The following is a 19,915-nucleotide window of genomic DNA, read 5'->3' on the forward strand; positions in this document are numbered from 1 at the left end:
TTGGCTGTGGGTCTCTGCATCCATTCTCATCAATTTTTACGTGAATCCTCTCAGGTGACAGTTATGCTTGGTACCATTCTGAAAGTATATCATTAATAATTTCAGGGGTGTGCTGTCTCTCATGGCATGCTTCTCAAGGTAGGCCAGTCATTTGTTGGTTGGACGTTCACTCTATTTTTGCTTCATATTTACCAATGCACATCTTGCTAGCAAGAGAAATTGTGAGTCTAAGGCTTTGTAGCTGGTTGGTATACTCCATATACCCCTACTGGAAGTCTTTTCTAGTTCTAGGAGATGGCCATTTCAGGCTCCATATCCCCCATTGCTAGGAGTCTTAGCTAAAGATACCCTCACAGATTCCTGGTAATTTCCACTGTCCTAGGTTTGTAGCTAATTCTAAAGATGCCCTCCAACAGCCATTCAAGTTCACTTTCCCTGTACTCTCTCCTTTCATTCTCTTCTGACTTGATCCCTTCTGCTCCCCTCCACAAAACTCTCCTGACCCAGCTTTCTGCTTCATCTACCGCTATGTCTATTTTATTTTCACTTCTCAGTGAAATTGGAGCATCCTCCATTGGGACCTCCTTGTTACTTAGCTTCTTTGGCTCAAGGATGGTAGCATGTCACCTGAGATTTTGATCTTAGCCATTCTAACTGGTGTGAGGTGGAATCTCGGGGTTTTTTTGATTTGCATTTCCCTTATGACTAGGGATGTTGAGCATTTCTTTGGGTGCTTCTCAGCCATTCTATATTCCTCAGTTGAGAATTCTTTGTTTAGCTCTGTATCCCATTTTTAATAGGATTATTTGATTCTCTGGAGTGTAACTTCTTTAGTTCTTTATATATATTGGATATTAGCTCTCTATCAGATGTAGAATTGGTAAAGATCCTTTGCAATCCATTGGTTGCCATTTTGTCCTATTGACAGTATCTTTTGTGTTCCATAAGCTTTGCAATTTTATGAGGTCCCATTTGTCGATTCTTAATCTTACAGCATAAGACATTGGTGTTCTGCTCAGAAATTTTTCTTGTGCCCATGTGTTTAAAGCTTTCCTCTACTTTCTCTTCTATTAGTTTTAGTTTATCTGATTTTATGTGGACATCCTTGATACACTTGAACTTGAGATTTTACAAGGAGATAGAATGGATTGATTTGCATTCTTCTGCATGCTGACCACCAGTTGAACCACATAATTTGTTGTGTTATGGAATCCTCTGTTGAGAATTCACTGTTTAGATCTGTACCTATTTTTTTAATTTAGTTGCTTAGTTTGTTGTTGTTTAATTTTTTTCATTATATATTTTGGATATCAGTCTTCTGTTAAAGTTAGTGTTTGTGAAGAGCTTTTCCAATTCTGTAAACTGCCATTTTGTCCTTTCACTTTACAAAAGCTTTTCAGTTTTATAAGGTACCATTTATTAATTGTTGTTCATAGTGCCTAAATTCTTGGTGTTCAGTTCAGGAAGTTTTCTCCTGTGCCAAAGCATTCAAGATTATTCACCATAATAATTCTCTAAAATGTTCTCTTCTATTAGGTTTATTGTATCCGGTTTTATGTTGAGGCCTTTGATCCATTTGGACTTGATTTTGTGAAGGGTGATTTACATTCTTCTACTTGCAAACATTCAGTTAGACAAGTACCATTTGTTAAAGATTCTTTTATTTTCATTGTGTAGTTTTGACTACTTTGTCAAAACATAGCTGTCTATGGTGTCTGAATTTACATCTGGGTCTTAAATTTGATTCTGATGATCAACCTGTCTGTTTTCATGGGAATACAATGCTGTTTTAATTACTATTGCTATGCAGCATAGCTTGAAATAAGAAATTGTTATACCTCTAGAATTATTTTTTTCTGTACAGAATTGTTCAGAAATCCTGAGAATTTGCTTTTTCATATGAACTTGAATATTGCTATTCCATGTCTGTAAAGAATTGTGCTGGAATTTTGATGGGAACCACATTGAATGGGCAGTGTTTTTAATAATATGACTATTTTTATTATGTTAATTCTACATATATATTAGCATAGAGATATTTCCACCTTTTGATATCTTTTACAAGTTATTTATTCAAGAACTTAAAATTCTTGTTATACAGGTCTTTTCTTGATTGGTCAGAGTTTCACCAATATGTTTTATATTATTTGTAGCTATTATAGAGGGCTTTGTTCCCTTAATTTTATTCTCATCCTGGATATCATGTGTATAAAGAGGAATACTGATATTTTAGTAAATTTTAGACACATTTGTTGGAAAAATCTTTTTCTAGCCCTTTACTGAAAGTTGTCTGTCTTTGTTGCTGGGGTGTTTCTTGTATGCAGCAGAATGATGAATCCTGATTTCACATCTGCTCTGTTAGCCTATGTCTTTTTATTTGGGAATTGAGTTCATTGATATTGAAATATTAATGATCAATAATTATTAATTCCTGTCATTTTGATGTTGTTGTTGGTGGTGGTGGTGATGTGTGTGTATGTGTGTGTTTGTGTGTGTGTGTGTGTGTGTGTGTGTGTGTGTGTGTGTGTTTCCCATCTTTTGTGTTCCAGAATTACTTCCTGTGTTTCTTTGGAAGTAGTTAACCTCCTCCTTGGGTTGGAGTTTTCCTTCTAGTATCTTCTGTAGGGCTGGATATGTAGATAGATATTATTTTAATTTTATTATGATATGCTTTCTCCACATATGGTGACTGAAAATTTTGCTGGGTATAGTAGTCTGGGCTGATATCTGTTGTCTCTTAGAGTCTGCAAGACATCTTCCTAGGTTCTTCTGACCTTTAGAGTCTCTTTTGAGATACCATGAAAAAATTTGATAGGCTTGCCTTTATATGTACTTGGACTTTTTCCCTTGAAGCATTTACTGTTCTTTCTTTGTTCTGTACATTTAGTGTTTTGATGTGGTGGGAAGATTTTTTTTACCAAAAAATATGTATTAGATACTCTGTATTTACATTTGAGATGTTATCCACTTCCTCCTCCCCACTCCCATTTTTCTCCCTCCATTTGCCTTTAGGAAGGTGTACTCCCACCTATTCATCCTCTCCACCCCATTGCCTTGGCATTTCCCTACATTGGGAAAGCATGCCCTCCCTGGACCAAAAGCCTCTTCTCACATTGATGCCAGACACTGGTATCTTCAGCTACATATACAACTGGATCAATAGGTGCTCAAAGGTTGGTGTTTTGTCCACTGGAGTTTTGGAGGGTTTGGTTGGTTGGTACTGTTGTTCTTCCCATGAGGTTTCAACCCCTCTCAGCTCCTTCAGTCCTTACTTTAGCACCTTTATTGGAGTACCTGTACTCAGTCCAATGGTTACCTGTAAGTATGCTCAGCTGTATCTATATGACTCTGACATAGTCCCTAAGAAGGCATCTCTATCTGGTTCCTGACAGTAATTCTTTTTTTTTAACTTTACTTTTTAAAAAACAGAGATACATGTACAGATTTTTATAAGCATTTTTTTAAATTTAAATCCTCCTTTTATTATCCAGCTGATAAATCTGTTTGGATAATGATATCAAGCAATATTACTAAATATTTACTGAAAATACATTGCATTAGTATTGAACAGAATCCAATCAGAAGAATTCAGGCTGGTTACAAGCTAATGTGGTCCAGACCAATCAGAATGAAATCAGGCCTCAGAGACAGAGAGCTGTTTCCAGGAGATCTTACTGTGAGCTCAGGTTCAGGCAGGCCCTGGGGGAAGGCCACGGTCCCCACAGATAAGAGTACCTCAGCCACTGAAGGACAGACTCTTCAAGAACCACTCAACACGTAGAGAAGTGGTACTCAGGTGTCTGAGTAATGACCATGGTGGTGGTACACTGTTAGAAATCAAAATCATTTAAAATCTCCTTTTAATTTAAAAAGATGAATTGCACAGAGCTTATACAACTGAAGTCAGGTATGAGATGGTACACACAGTCAGAAGGCTGCAGTAGAAAACTTACCAAGCTTAGGGTTGCCTGTGTCCACAGAAAGATTGAGAGCCAGGACAGCCAGGGCTATGAGGCCTGTGCCTGAATACTTTTAAGCCCATAAAGGCAATGTGATGGTTTTACTCTTTTCTTTTTTTAAAGCATTTTTGCATATAACTATATAAATATGTATTTGTCAGTACTTAATTTTTTAAAGGTTTGAATATATACATTGAAATCTTACCAATTGCAATGAGTATAAAGTACATGTAAAATAAAATATAACATGAAAATAGTCAAAGTTTTCTTGGTGTGTAAAGTTTAAACATAATGATTTTTAAATACCAAGAATTGCCACAAGGCTCTCTTCTTAGATCTTAAATTATTAATGATTTAAGGTCTAGGTGACCTCACTCTGAGAGGGTGTAATACTTAACATCAGCTATAGTGCTTGAATTTGGTGTCTGAATATGTGGTAGATCCCTGGGCGAGGCAGACTCTGAATAATCTTTTCTTGAGTACCTGTTTCTTTATTTAACCTTCAATTTCCTTCTGTGAGTGTTTTGTTTTTTTCTTCTAAAAAAGACTGAGTCATTCCCATTTTGGCCTTCCTTCTTTTTGAGCTTTATAATGTCTGTAAATTATTTCTTAGGTATTCAGAGCTTTCTGGGGCTAGTATGCACTTATCAGTGAGTGAATACAATGTGTGTTCTTTGGTGACTGGGTTACCTCACTCAGGATGATAGTCTCTATTTCCATTCATTTGCCTCTGAATTTCATGAAGTCATTGTTTCTAATAGATGAGTAGAACTCCATCGTACCACTTTTCTGTATTCATTCTTCTTTTAAAGGAAATTTGGGTTCTTTCTAGCTTCTGGCTATTATAAATAAGGTTGCTATGGGCATGGTGGATCATGTGTCCTTGTTTTATGTTAGAGTATCCTTGGGGTATATGCACAGAAGTAGAATAGCTGAGTTTTTAGGTAGTACAATATCCAATCTTCTGAGGAATTGCCAGACTGATTTCCAGAATGATTGTACCAGCTTGCAACACCACCAAGTGTTCCTCTTTCTACAGAATCTTGCCAGCATCTGCGGTCACCTGAGTTTTTTTATCTTAGCCATTCTAACCTGTGTGAGGTAGAATCTCAGGGTTGTTTTTAATTTGCATTTCTCTGATGACTGGGGATGTTGAACATTTCTTTAGGTGCTTCTCAGCCATTCAATATGCCTCAATTGAGAATTTTTGTTTAGCTCTATACTCCATTTTTAATAGGATTATTTAATTCTCTAGAGTCTAACATTTTTAGTTCTTTGTATATGTTGCATACTAACCCGCTATCAGATGTAGAATTGGTAAAGATCTTTTCCCAATCTGTTGGCTGCTGTTTTGTCTTTTTGACAGTGTCCTTGGCCTTACAGAAGCTTTGCAATTTTATGAGGTTCCATTTGTCAATTCTTGATCTTAGAGCACAAGCTACTGGTTTTCTGCTCATGAAATCTTTCTCTGTGCCTGTGTGTTCTAAGTTCTTCCTCACATTCTCTTCTAATAGTTTCAGTGTACCTGATTTCATATGGAGATCTTTGATACACTGGAGCTTTGTACAAGGAGATAAGAGGGGATTGATTTGCATTCTTCTGCATGATGATTGCCAGTTGAACCAGCACCATTTGTTGAAGAGACTGTTCTTTTTACATCATATGTTTTTTAGCTACTTTGTAAAGATAACAAATCAGTAGCCTTCCTCTCCTCAGAGGACAAACAAGCTGAGAACGAAACTACGGGAAAGACACCCTTGACAATAGCCACAAAGAACATAAAATACATTGGTATAACCCTAACCAAGCAGGTGAAGGATCAGTACAACAAGAACTTCAAGTCTCTGAAGAATGAAATTGAAGATGACCTCAGAAGATGGAAATATATCCCATACTCATAGATTGGAAGGATTAACAAGATAAAAATGGCCATCTTGCCTAAGGTAATTTACAAATTTAATAAAATCCCCATCAAAATTCCAAATTATTTCTTCACAAAGTTCTAAAGAACAATTTGCAAATTTATTTGGAATAATAAAAAAAAAACCAGGATAGCAAAAAACATTCTCAACAATAAAAAAAAAAAAAAAAAAAAAAAAAACTTCCTCCAGGGTATCACCATCCCTGAACTCAAGCTGTATTATAGATCAATTGTGTTTTTTAAAAAAACTGCACAGTATGGGTACAGAGACAGGCAGGTAGACCAGTGGAATAGAATCAAAGACCCAGAAATGAACCCACACACTTATGGTCACTTGATCTTTGACAAAAGAGCTAAAAACATTCAATTGAAAAAAAAAAAAAAAAAACAGCATCTTCAACAAATGGTGCTGGTTCAACTGGCAGTCAGCATGTTAAGAATGAAAATCAAACCCTATTTAACTTCTTGTACAAAGCTCAAGTCCAAGTGGATCAAAGGCCTCCACATAAAACCAGGTACACTGAAACTAATAGAACAGAAAGTGGGGAAGATCTTAAAACACATAGGCACAAGAGAAAATTTTCCTGAGCAGAAAACCAATGACTTATGCTCTAAGATCAAGAATCGACAAATGTGACCTCAAAGGTTCTATAAGGCCAAGGACACTGTCAAAAGGACAAAATGGTAACCAACAGATTAGAAAAAGATCTATACCAATCCCACATCTGATAGAGGGCTAGATGTCCTTCAACAGAGAAATGGATACATAAATTGTGGTACATTTATACAATGCAGTACTACTACTCAGCTGTGAAAAACAACAAGCTCATGAAATTCCTAGGCAGATGGATGGAACTTGAAGCTATCATCCTGAGTAATGTAACAGTCACAAAAAAAGCATTCATGGTATGTACTAACTTATAAGCAGATACTAGCCCCCCCAAAAAAAAAGCTCAGAATACCCAAGAAATCATTCACATATCTCAAAAAGAAGGAAGACCAGAATGTGGATGCCTCAGTCCTTCTTGGAAGGGAGAACAAAACAAAGGAGGAAATACATGTCAAATAGAGGACCATGAATTAAAGAAAAGATCTACAGGGCCTTCCTCACCTGAAGAACCACCCCATATGCAGTCACCAAACCCAAGCACTATTTCTGATGCCAAGAAGTGTTTACTGGAAGGAACCAGGTATGGATGTCTCCTCAGAGTCACTACCAAAGTCATGTAGATATAGATGAGGATGCTTGCAGCTAAACATCAGACTGAACACGGGGACCCCAATGAAAGTGCTAGAGAAAGGACTGAAAGAGCTGAAAGGTTTGCAACCTCTTGGAAAGAACATCATCAACCAGCCAAGGCACTGAAGTGGAGAGCGTGATTGGGAGAGGGATCACCTTCATGGAAGCAAGTTGAGGGGGATGAGGGAGGAGAGTAGGGAGGTATAACATTTAAACCATAAATACAGAGAATATCCAATAAAATGTTTTAAAAACTTTTCAAATTGAAAATAAAATAAAATATTTGTTATATTTCAACCAGATTGGGCAAGAGATAATAATCAAGAATGAGAAACCGAACAGTAACAATCTTCATCTTGCTGGGTCTGACTGACGACATTCGGTTGCAAATTCTGCTTTTTATCTTTCTGCTCCTTTCTTACATGTTGAGTATATCTGGTAATCTAACCATCATCACCCTGACTCTGATGGATCCCCGTCTTAAAACACCTATGTATATTTTCCTCAAAAATTTCTCCTTTTTAGAAATTTCACTTACAACTTCTTGTATTCCCAGATTTCTATACAGCATATCATCTGGGGACAAGTCCATTACCTATATTGCTTGTGCTAGTCAACTGTTGTTTATAGATCTCTTTGCAGTTACAGAATTTTTTCTCCTCGCTATCATGTCCTTTGATCGCTATGTGGCCATCTGTAAACCTCTGCACTACATGACCATCATGAATAGCAGAGTCTGCAAGAACTTCATCTTCTTCTGTTGGGTAGCTGCACTGATCATCATTCTCCCACCAATTGGTCTAGGCTTAGGCCTGGAATTCTGTGACTCAAATATCATTGACCATTTTTGTTGTGATGCAGCTCCTCTCCTGAAAATCTCTTGTTCAGACACATTATTGATAGAACAAATGGTGATAGTTGGTGCTGTGTTGACATTCATCATCACCTTTGTGTGTGTTGTCCTTTCCTATGCTTATATCATCAAGACCATTCTGAGATTTCCCTCTGCCAAACAAAGGAAAAAGGCCTTTTCTACCTGTTCTTCCCACATGATTGTTGTTTCTATTACATATGGTAGCTGCATCTTCATTTATGTCAAACCTTCATCAAAGAATGATGTCGCTATCAATAAAGGGATTTCACTTATTATCATATCAATTTCACCAATGTTGAATCCCTTTATTTATGCACTGAGAAACAAGCAAGTGAAACAAGCTTTCAATTACTCAATTAAAAAAGTTGCATTCCTCTCAAAGATGTAAAAAAATAAATAAATACTAAAAGTAGACTGAATGATTGCAAAATCTGAAGCTTTGTTATATTATTCTAAATCCTTGTTTTTAATCTTTTTATACTCACACTTTATTCTTAAACTTGCATACTACAAACATGACTTTATCTATCTTGATTCAAACCAAACTTTTGAATGTATTTAGCCTTGCAGTCAACCTGATATTGTTGTATGACTGTTATCCCTTGAAACACAATAGATTGTGTGTTTTTTTACCATACTTCTGTACTTTTAGATGTGCCTCTTTATTTCACACTATAGCTAATCAAATGAATATGGAAATAATATGTACCACTGATAGACATGGCCTATTAAAATATGCATTATTCTATGTCACTTAGAAAAAAGATGCCAATTCTTACATGACTTTCATGCTTTGTGCTGACTATGAATGATCTTTTAAATATTTCCTCTATAAAATGATCTAGAAAGACCCTTCCCAGTCACTACCAGGTTGAAACCTCCATTAACCAATTAAGTGAACATGAAACTGATTGAAGTTTTGTTCATTGACCAAGTTTTCATGGATCTTTTCATGGAGCAGTTAATTATTAAAGTTAAAACCTAAGACATGACATTCATACATAATGAGAATATTAATAGAAATCTAAAAAACATGAAAGTTTATGGAAAGCAGTAAGGAAATTGATAACACATCACATGATTCCCTGAAAACCTGTGAGCCATGATAGCCAAGAAATCATGTAAACAATACTCACTATCATTTCTCTTTTTCAAATGCAATTCTGCAAGGTCATCCCAACTTACTGTGGCCACTCCTGCCTCTTTATTCAAATTCCCAGAAGTATAGGAAGATCCTGGTAGCACACAGTGCTTTATTCCCTCATCTGTAGATGTTAAACCATGCCCATTTTGCTCATTCCCATCCCTTAGTGTCAGTTCCCAATACCTAGAAACACATTCTACCAAGGGCACCCAGTGGTAACATATCATAGGATCTCAAAAGCATTCCCTACTAGGCAACCCATAGCCACCATATTCTCCTACAAGAGGGAAACAGACACCCACTCAACAAACAAACCAGATATCAGCACCTAGAATTACAATCAGCCTAAACCCAGATATATAGGTGCTAGCATTAAGACACAATCAATAACAACCAGAATAATATGGCACCAATAGGGTACAGCAGCCTCTTTGCCATAGGCCCTGAGAATGCAATATAAATATAGATGAGGAATAAGACAAGAACTTTAAATCTACTTTAAAATATGTTAGAGGTCACCAAAGAGTATATGCAAAATATCCATCAGTGAAATTTATGAAAACACAAACATAGATTGAAATGAAGAAAACAGTTCAAGGCAAGAAAGTAGAAATAGGGATGCTCTCAGTCCCCTGAGCATCATTATCTAGCTCTGACTTTGTTCCTCAGTCCAAAGAAGACTTGCAGGACCCAAAGAGCATACTGCCTCCCTGTGGAAACTTTGGAGGCCCCAAAGTTTGGAACAGCTTAGAACCCTGCATGACTACCTGTTTTAGATTGGATCCACCTGTCATCCCAGATAGGTCTGAATTAGATTTAGCCTGCAGAGTAGGATTTACCTGCAACACAACCAGCAGAGTGTGGTCTACCTGAGGCACAGCCAATAGAATAGGGTACCCTGACCTCCACTCTCTGCCCCACAGCTCCCCCAACCATCCAAATAAGACCTCAGGATTATCCAATAAACACCAGGGGAAACAGATGCCTAAAGTACAAAGTAAGATAGAGTCAACAAGACACAGAGCAATATGGCACCACCAGAACCCAGCTATCATGTTACAACAAATCGTTGATAGCCTAATGAAACTGAAGCACAACTACAAAACTTTAAATCCAATCTTATAAAAATGATAATGGCCTTTAGAAAGGATATGAACAAATCCCTTAAAAATACAGGAAAATGCATTCAAACAGGTAAAGGCATTAAAAGAGGAAATAAAGAAATACAATCAAATAGGTAACAGATATAAATAAAACTACCCAAGATCTGAGGAGGGAAATGGAAACAATCTTGGAGACAATCTTGGATATGGAAAACATAGGAAAGAGAACAGAAACTACAGATGTAAGCAATCAATAACAGAATATAGGTGGAAGAGAGAATCTCATGTGTAGAAGATACAATAGAAGAAATCAATATATCAGTAAAAGAAAATGCAAAATCTAAAAAGTTCATGACCCAAAATATAAAGGAAACTTGAGATATAATGGAAAGATGAAACTTGAGAGTAATAAAAATAGAAGAAGAGTAGAAAGAGAAAGATTCCCAGATCAAAAGCCCAGAAAAAAATCTTCAACAAAATCATGGAAGAAAGTTCCCTAACCTAAAGAAAGGGATGCCAATAAAGGTCCAAGAGGCTTATAGAACATCAAACAGACATATAAAGGTAGACCTACTGGAAATATACCCTATTTCTCATATGAGACTCTAAAAGATAGAAGGGCATCACCAGAGGCATTGCAGACCTAACTCATCACAGATATCAGCAAAGACTGCTATACACAATAAAAATCTCAATCACAATAGATGAAGACACAAAGATATTTCACAACCAAAGAAAATTTAAACAATATCTTTCCACTAATCCAGCACTACAGAGGATAGTAGATTGAAAAGTCCACCCCAATGAGCTAACTATAATAAAGAAAAAAATAAGTTTACAAAATTAAAACCAATAGAAGGGAAATACACATACACACACTAACACCACAGATGTTGAAATAAGAGGAAGTAACAATCATTGGTCATTAATAAATATTTCTCTACATCAATTGACTCAATTTCCCAGTAAAGGATGCTGACTAACAGAATGGATGTGTAAACAGAATCCACCAGTCTGCTGTATACAAGAAATATATCTCAACAATAAACATAGTCATTTTCTCATTATGAATGACTGGAAGTGGTTTCCCAAGCAAATGGAGCCAAGAAACAAGCTAAAGAAGCCATTCTAATAGCTAATAAAAGGGACTTTCAGCTAAAAGTTATCAAGGAGCTGAAGGAGCTGAAGGGGTTGGAAACCCCATAGGAATAACAACAATATCAACCAACCAGAACCCCAAAGCTACCAGGAACTAAGCCACCAACCAAAAAGTATACACGGAGGACCCAAGGCTCCATCTGGATATGTAGCAGAGGATTTGCCTTGTCAGGCCTCACTTGGAGGGGAGCCCTTTGGTCCAGTGGAGGCTTGATGAACCAGGATAGGGGAAAGATAATGTGCTGAGGCAGGAATGGGTGGGTGGGCAGGGGAGCACCCTCACAGAGGCAGTGGGGGGGTAGAGTGGGTGGAGGCTTGTGGAGGGGAATCTAGGAAGGAGGATAACATTTGAAATGTAAATAAATAAAATAACCAATAAAATAATTTTTAAAAATAACAAATAAAAATAAATACAATAAAGTATTGTTTGAATTAACAAAGTCAAGCACACTGTATCTTATGGAAATTAAGTAGAAAATAGTGTTGAACTCATTGGACTGGAGGAGTCTTTCTGAACATGACACAACAAAACACAACAATTAATAAATGAGACATCATGAGACTAAAAGGCTTCTGTAAGGCAAAGGACATCATTCAGACAAAGCTCCAAGCTACAGAATGGGAACTGATTTTTACAACTGCACATCAAATTGAAGGCTACTAAATATATAAAGAACTTTAGATATAAAGAACACAAATAACTCGATTACAAATGGAGATCGGTCAATGGGAGGTCTGGCAGGGTCCAGTTTTTTGATATTGTGGTTCTTCCTATGTGGATGCAAACCAGACCATCCAGAGCTCCTAGAAACTAAACCATCAACCAAAGAGTACACATGGAGGGACCTATGGTTCTAGCTGAATATGTAGTAGAGGATGGCCTTATCTGGCATCAATGGGAGAGGAGGCCCTTGGTCCTGTGGAAGCCCAATGCCTCATTGTAAGGAAATGCTAGGGAGGTGAGAAAGAGGTGGGTGGATGGGAAGGAGAGTACCCTCGTAGTAGCAGAGGGGTGAAGGATGGGTAAGGGACTTTCAAGGGAGAAACTAGGAAAGGGGGTAACATTTGAAAGGTAAATAAATAAAATATCCAATTTTTTAAAAATGGAGCTCAGATATAAACAGAGAATTCTCGTAAGAGGAAACTCAAATGAATTGTTCAATGTCTTTAGCCATCAAGGAAGTGCAAATCGTAACTACTTGGTGATTTCATCTGAAACCTGTCATAATGGTTAAGATCAATAAAACATCTGAAACCTGTCATAAAGGTTAAGATAAATAAAATAAGTGACATCATATAATGGCAAGGGTGTGGAGTAAGGAGAACACTTATCCACTGCTGGTGGGAGTACAAACATACAGCCACTATGGAAATCAGTCTCACAGTTCTTTGGGAAATGAAAATACATCTACTTCAAAAACCTAGTTCTCCCACTCTTGGGTATATGTGCAGAAAACATAATAGAGGAAAAAAAGAAGAGCCTAGCCCTCTGTCAATGAATAAATGAGTCGAGACCATTTAGTACATTTACAGAATGGAATGTTACTCAGCTGTTTAAAAATTAAAATTATGAAAGTCTCGGGTGTCCACAATATTGTCTAGGTGTGGTGGCTGTATATGGATGGATCCCCAGGTGGGGCAGTCTCTGAATGACCTTTCCTTCAGTCTCTATTCCAAACTTTGTGTCCATGTTTTCTTCTGTGGGTATTTTGTTCCCCCTTCTAAGAAAAACTGAAACATCCACATTTTGGTCCTCCTTTTTCTTGAGATTCATGCTGTCTGTGGATTGTATCTTGGATTTCTGAGCTTTGGGGCTAATATTCACTTGTCAGTGAGTGCATACCATGTATGTTCTTTTGTAACTGGCTTACCTCACTCAGGATGATATTTTCTAGTTCCATCCGTTTGCCTACGAACTACATGTACTCATTGTTTTTAATAGCTGAGTAGTATTTCATTGTGTAAATGAACCACATTTTCTGTATCCATTCCTTTGATGAAGAACATATAGGTTCGTTCAGGTTCTGGCTATTATAAATAAGGCTGCTTTGAACATGGTGGAGCACGTGTCTTGTTATATGTTGGGACATCTTTTGTGTATATGCCCAGAGGTGCTATAGGTAGGTTCTCATATAGTACTATGTCCAATTTTCTGAGAAACCACCAGACTTATTTCCAGAGTGGTTGTACCAGCTTGCAATCCTACCAAAAATGTAGGGGTGTTCCCCTTTCTCCACATCCTCACCAGAATCTGCTGTCATCTGAGTTTTGATCTTAGCCATTCTGACTAGTGTGAGGAAGAATCTCGTGGTTGTTTTGATTTGCATCTCAATATTACAGATGCCAAGAAGTGCGTGCTGACAGAAGCCTGATATAGCTGTCTCCTGAGAGGCTCTGCCATTGCCTAACAAATACAGAGGTGGATGCTCTCAGCCAACCATTGGACCAAGAACTTGGTCCCCCATAAAGGGGTCAGATAAAGGCCTGAAAACGCTGAAGGAGTTTGCAACCCCAATAGGAAGAACAACAATATCAACCAACGAGACCCCTCCAAAGCTCCCAGAGACTAAACCAACCAAAGAGTACACATGGAGAGACCCACGGCTCCAGCTGCATGTGTAGCAGAGGATAGATTTATCAGGAATCAATGGGAGGAGAGGTCTTTGGTCCTGGGAAGGCTTTATGCCCCATTTTAGGGGAATGCCAGAGTGGTGAGGCAGGACAGAGTGAGTAGGTGAGTGGGGGAGCACTCTCATAGAGGCAGCGGGAGGAAGGATGGGATAGGGGGATTCTGGATGGGAAACTAGGGAAAGGGGAGAACATTTGAAATGTGAGTAAATAAAATGCCCAATAAAAAATGAAAGAAAAAGAAAGTCTTGGGTAGTCTTGGCTATCCTAGAACTTACTCTACAGCATCTCTGAGATGAATTAAAAACCTAGGACAATGGAAACTTCCCGGAATCTATGAGAGTAACCTTGTTAAGACTACTGGCAATAGGGAATATGGAACCTGAAATGCCTACCTCCTGTAACTTGAAAAGACTTCAATGGAAAGATGAGTACACCAACCCAACCACAAAACCTTCAACCCACAAAGTTTTCTGTATACAGATGTTCAGGGATAAAGAGGGAACAGAAATAGAGGTAATAGCCAATAAATGTCTGGTCCAACCTGAGACCCATGTCATGAAAGAGAACCCATTCCTGACACCATTAATAATATTGTGCCATAATTGCAGACAGGAGCCTACCACAACTGATATCTGAGAGGCTTCACTCAGCAACTAGTGGAAGTAGATGCAGAGACCCACAGCCAAACATCAGTTGGAGGTTGTAAAATTTTATGGTAGAGGGGAAGGATTGAAGGAGCCAAAGAAGTCAAGGACACCGTAAGAAACCTAATTACAGTAGAAGCCTACTAAAATGTATACATATATGAAGGTAATAAATATGAAATTGCCAAATAATGGGGAAGATGGAGCCCCACCTGAACATCTCTTGTCACCAAATGAAACTTCAAATATTGGGACTGCATTATATCTAGTCAAGTTGTTGGCCAAAGGGGTGCCATACGAACTCTAAAACAACCTAGGCTATTGTCAAGGTTATTGGTTGCTTGCCACAATGTGACAGTAAGGCCCTACTGCTGAAGACAATGCCTACACAAACTATTAAATGTGAAGAAATATAACTAGTGCCTACCTACAGCCATTGCCCATAGTTACTAGTGTTTGTGGTACCGAAAGGTATTCTGCTTGCTACCAAAGGAGAAAGATAAACACATATACTACCCCATAACCCTTGGATATACAATATTTATTTGCCTATGAAATAATCTGGACTATTCTGGCAAAAAAAGCCAAGATGGCAGAGCCATAAGCTTTCATGAATTCTTCTGTCTCTACTTCCCACCCTCCACAGGAGCACTGTGATTAGAGATTCACACTACCATAACCGGCTTCACATGGGTGAAGAGCTCAGGCCGTCACATTTTCACATCAAGCACTTTGCTCTCTGCACTGAACCTTCTCCTCAGTTCCTTAGTTTGGCTTGCAAAAATAATATAATGGGGCCATTTTTGAGTAAAGGCACATGTTGTATAAACCTAGAATTTGATCTCCAGAATCCACATAAAGATGGAAGGAGAGAAACAGCTCCACAAATTTGTCCTCTGATATCTACTTGTCAGTGTAGCACACACGTTGTATGCAAACACACACTAAAAAATAGTGATTAATTAATTAACTTTAAAAAATAAAATTAAAGCATTATTCACATCTAATAAAACAGTAATATTTTAAACCTATTTAATTTGTTCACTACATAACAAATTGATAATACAGAAAGTGAGTCCTAAATCTTTTCCAGCTGATATAGCATTAATTATAAAAAAAAATTAGACTAGATTTTTTCTATTAATTAGATTCTACATTTTTCTTGCAGTTTCCTATAAGTGATTTTCATGGTGTAAGTCTCCAAAGGTCCTGTTCTCACAAATGATTCATTAGTTATTTCCGAGCCATGGTCACCAAGGACTCTTGTGTTTATTTTGGTAGATGTAGCAAATTAATAATAAGTATCAATCTTAATACTAAAAAAATATCCTCTTTCTAAACAAAGGGTTCAGAACATCAGCTCTTTCCAAACTAGGAGGAATTAATTTAAACCAATTTTTCATGGATTAAAAAAAAAAAGTAAAAAGGTTATTTTCTTATGATGATACTACATCATCAATGAGAAAGATAATCCAAGTGATTTAAAACAGAAAGTGTGAACACCTACAAATTTCAAGACTACTATTTTTGTACCCATGACTAGATTTAATCAGTGGTCACAAGGCATAATTATTTTACATTGTATTTACAAGAATAATGTGGTTAAATAAGAGAGGAAGGCTGTGAACAACTGCCAGAAATGTGAGTATGATGAATTCGGTCTTTTCAACTGTAAGTTCTTTAGTGACACTCCAGACCCACGTTTCTCTAGTTAAATAGTCTTCACTGACTGTACTAAAATTATAGATGGAAACTACAATGTAGTAGCAATTTAAACAGCACATTAGAGTGTTTTGTTATTGAGTATGGCATAGGCCTTAAAAAAGTTATATTAAGCATCAATGAAAACCAAGACTGTACCTCAGTGCTTCTTGCATAACTTATGCAAGACCGTGGCTAACAAAAGAAAAATGCACAAGGAATAAGAGGTCATCTAAAATTGGATAATTTGAAAACTGTGGGACAATATCTGCATGCAGTTCTCCAGAAATTTGTGAAATTGTGGACTGAGGAACAGGAATAGAGATGGAAAAAAAGAGCACTGGAGGAAGATTATTCCTGATGGGTGAGCCAAGTCAATGTCTCAGTATGAAACCTGTAGTAAAGGGTTAGTGATCATAACACACTGGCTTGATTAAAAGATATGAAATGAAATAGAATTAGGTATAGACATCAAGTATTTCAGTTTTGGATATGTTACAGGTTTACTGAGTTATATGACTGATAAGAGGAGTAATCATTTTTAGAGATTAAAAGATCAAGATTAATAGAGCTATGTTGACAAACAATAAAATACAAAGTACTACATGAAGGCATCAGCAAGTGTCTCAAACTTACAAACAAAGGTGACATATAAAACACATGTGGGTCCTTAAGCTATGAATGAGTCCTGTGAATGCTCTGTGGTTAAAAACATGCACTCTACTTACAAAGTTTCTAAATTGAAACAGTAATTTCAAACTGTTTGAGTAATTTTGCTATAAATTTTAAATATAAATAATGAACAAAAAGTAACTTTGGTATGTTAACAACTGAACTGACAGAAAAAAGAAAGCATTGTGGATCAACTGAAATCATTCAAATGTGCTAATCACAAACACTACATATTTAGTGTTTCAGTGTGGAATATGTATGAATAGTACCATCAGTTGAATATTAGGATGAAACTAAAAGACAGTGAATTTGAGATGATTTTGAAAAGAGGCTTAGCAATTAATGGCTTTTTTTAACTTAATGATATTGGTGGTGGTATTTCAAGTGCATCCCAAAATTAAACACTAAAAGCAATTGTGGCAATTTTTTTCAAATATATATATCATATATATCATATACGTATATGATATATATACGTATCTTACTATACAATATAACATTATCTATGATATGATATATATAACATTATCTTACTATACAATAAACCTTCCCTCATGACATTTTCTTTATTTTAGCCCATGATAGAATAATAATGTGATTTTTAACTAAAAATTAATAAAATGAGGTGAGGTAATAATGAAAGGAGCTATTTAAAGATAATATGAATATTAGTAATTATAATGCTAGACTCCAGCATATTTTGCCATAAAATATAAAGCTTATAACAACATGAAATTGAACCTGAATCTAAAAAATATTTGCAAATTTTATAAATAAACAAGCTCAAGAAACATGCTACCAGACCAAATACAGTGAAACATTTTACTTTAGGATTCAGGCTCCAAGGAGGCTCAGAAAGATTAGCAACCAACTCAAACTGCTTAGCAAAACATGAACCCAAAGAACAATTGAATAAATTATAATAATGATGATAATAATTTGAGAATCAAATGCAAAGAGAAGCAAGCACACATAACATCTTGAAATGTGTAGACAATGCAATTTGCTTTTTTAAATCTACTCAGAAAAGATCAAACATTGTAAGACTTAAGCAACCAGTGTGTTCATATTTGTAAACAGAGTGTATATATGTGTATAAGTTGGGTTTCATAATATTTTACCATAAATTACTACTCCTGGACAGATATCTCTGATTTTATATGAAAACTGGATAGAGATAACAATTTGTTGGATATCATAATATTTCCCCAGTTAGGCACTACTCCTGGAAAAATATCTCTGAATTTTAAATGCAGACTGGATAGAGGTAACAATTTAATTATGAGAAATCACACAGTGACGACTTTCATCCTACTGGGACTGACCGATGACCCACAACTGAAAACCCTGATCTTCATCTTTCTGTTTCTCACCTATGTACTGAGTATGACTGGGAACCTCACGATCATTTCCCTCACCCTTATAGACTCACACCTAAAGACTGCTATGTACTTTTTCCTACAAAATTTCTCCTTCCTGGAAATCTCATTTACCACTGCTTGCATTCCCAGATACTTATACAACATCTCAACAGGTGACAAGACAATTACATATAACAACTGTGTCACTCAAATATTTTGTACTGATCTTTTGGGTGTGACAGAATTCTTTCTGTTGGCCATCATGTCCTATGACAGATATGTGGCCATCTGCAAACCCCTGCATTATATCACCATCATGAGCAGTAGGATCTGTACAAGACTTATCGTCTGTTGCTGGGCGGCTGGTTTGTTTGTGATCCTGCCGCCACTTAGCCTGGGTCTCAATCTGGAATTCTGTGACTCTGTTATTGACCATTTTGTCTGTGATGCATACCCGCTCCTAAAGATCTCATGCACAGACACATGGCTCATAGAACAGATAGTAATAGTTTCTGCGGTGCTGACATTTATCGTGACCCTTGTGTGTGTAAGTCTTTCCTATGTATACATAATCAGGTCCATTCTAAGATTCCCTTCTGCCCAGCAGAGGAAAAAGGCCTTTTCTACCTGCTCTTCCCACATGATTGTGGTTTCCATTACCTATGGCAGCTGCATCTTCATCTATGTCAAACCTTCAGCAAAGGACTCAGTGGCTATCAACAAGGGTGTGATGGTTCTCACCACTTCCATTGCTCCCATGTTGAACCCATTCATCTATACCTTGAGGAACAAACAAGTCAAGCAAGCCTTCAATGACTCAGTTAAAAGAATTGCACTGGTCTTCAAGAAGTAGGAAAATTTATTAGTATAGAGAAACAACTTTTTATTAAAAATATGTCATCCATAAACTATACTTTAGAATTTTTATTTTTAGCTTTTTAGCTGGGAAACTTCTTCACCTTTAAATGTCTCAAAATTATGTATAAAACTTTCAGGAGATAAAACTATGCGTCAGAAAATGTTAAAACAGCAGGCAATGATGGAGCAGTATCAGTGAATTATTGTGTTTACTGACTATTCTCACTTCAGTTTCATGAGAAACTTCGTGGTAAGTTCTATTTCTTGGCATCCTCATGGAATTGGTTCAGGAACACCCACAAGCATTCTCCTGCATACTTTAAAACACCTCTAGATTAATGAAAGTGCAGAACACAAGTTAATTTCTATGTAAATAGCCATAATATTTAGGGAATTGTGATAACAGATTAAGTACTATATATGCAAATTTTGTTTAAATATTCTGCACCTTTAAGTTGACTTCTGCATAAGTCATATAGTTATCAAGGGACCACTAGTTACTTTACCATTTACCCTAAAAAAATAAACTAAGGAAAAATAATGGGTTTAGAACAATGGATTTAATAAATTACAAATAATATTAAATCTTGATTTAATAATATTGTTAATGCTTTCACCTTTACACTATAATGAAAATGATTATTATATA

The 19,915-nt window shown here is 36.6% G+C and overlaps 1 protein-coding gene across 1 annotated transcript; it reads left to right on the plus strand.

Moving 5' to 3' along the window:
- Positions 1-7,446: 7,446 nt before the first annotated feature.
- LOC308435286 (uncharacterized protein) lies at positions 7,447-19,261 on the plus strand (the record flags this gene model as incomplete). The annotated part of the gene is made up of 2 exons (XM_080935958.1): positions 7,447-8,378; positions 18,304-19,261. 2 exons carry the CDS (start codon positions 7,447-7,449, stop codon positions 19,259-19,261), a joined length of 1,890 nt encoding a protein of 629 aa, XP_080792084.1.
- Positions 19,262-19,915: the final 654 nt, after the last annotated feature.

This window comes from Micromys minutus (assembly GCF_963924665.1).
Source record: "Micromys minutus genome assembly, chromosome: 22".
NCBI lineage: Eukaryota > Metazoa > Chordata > Mammalia > Rodentia > Muridae > Micromys > Micromys minutus.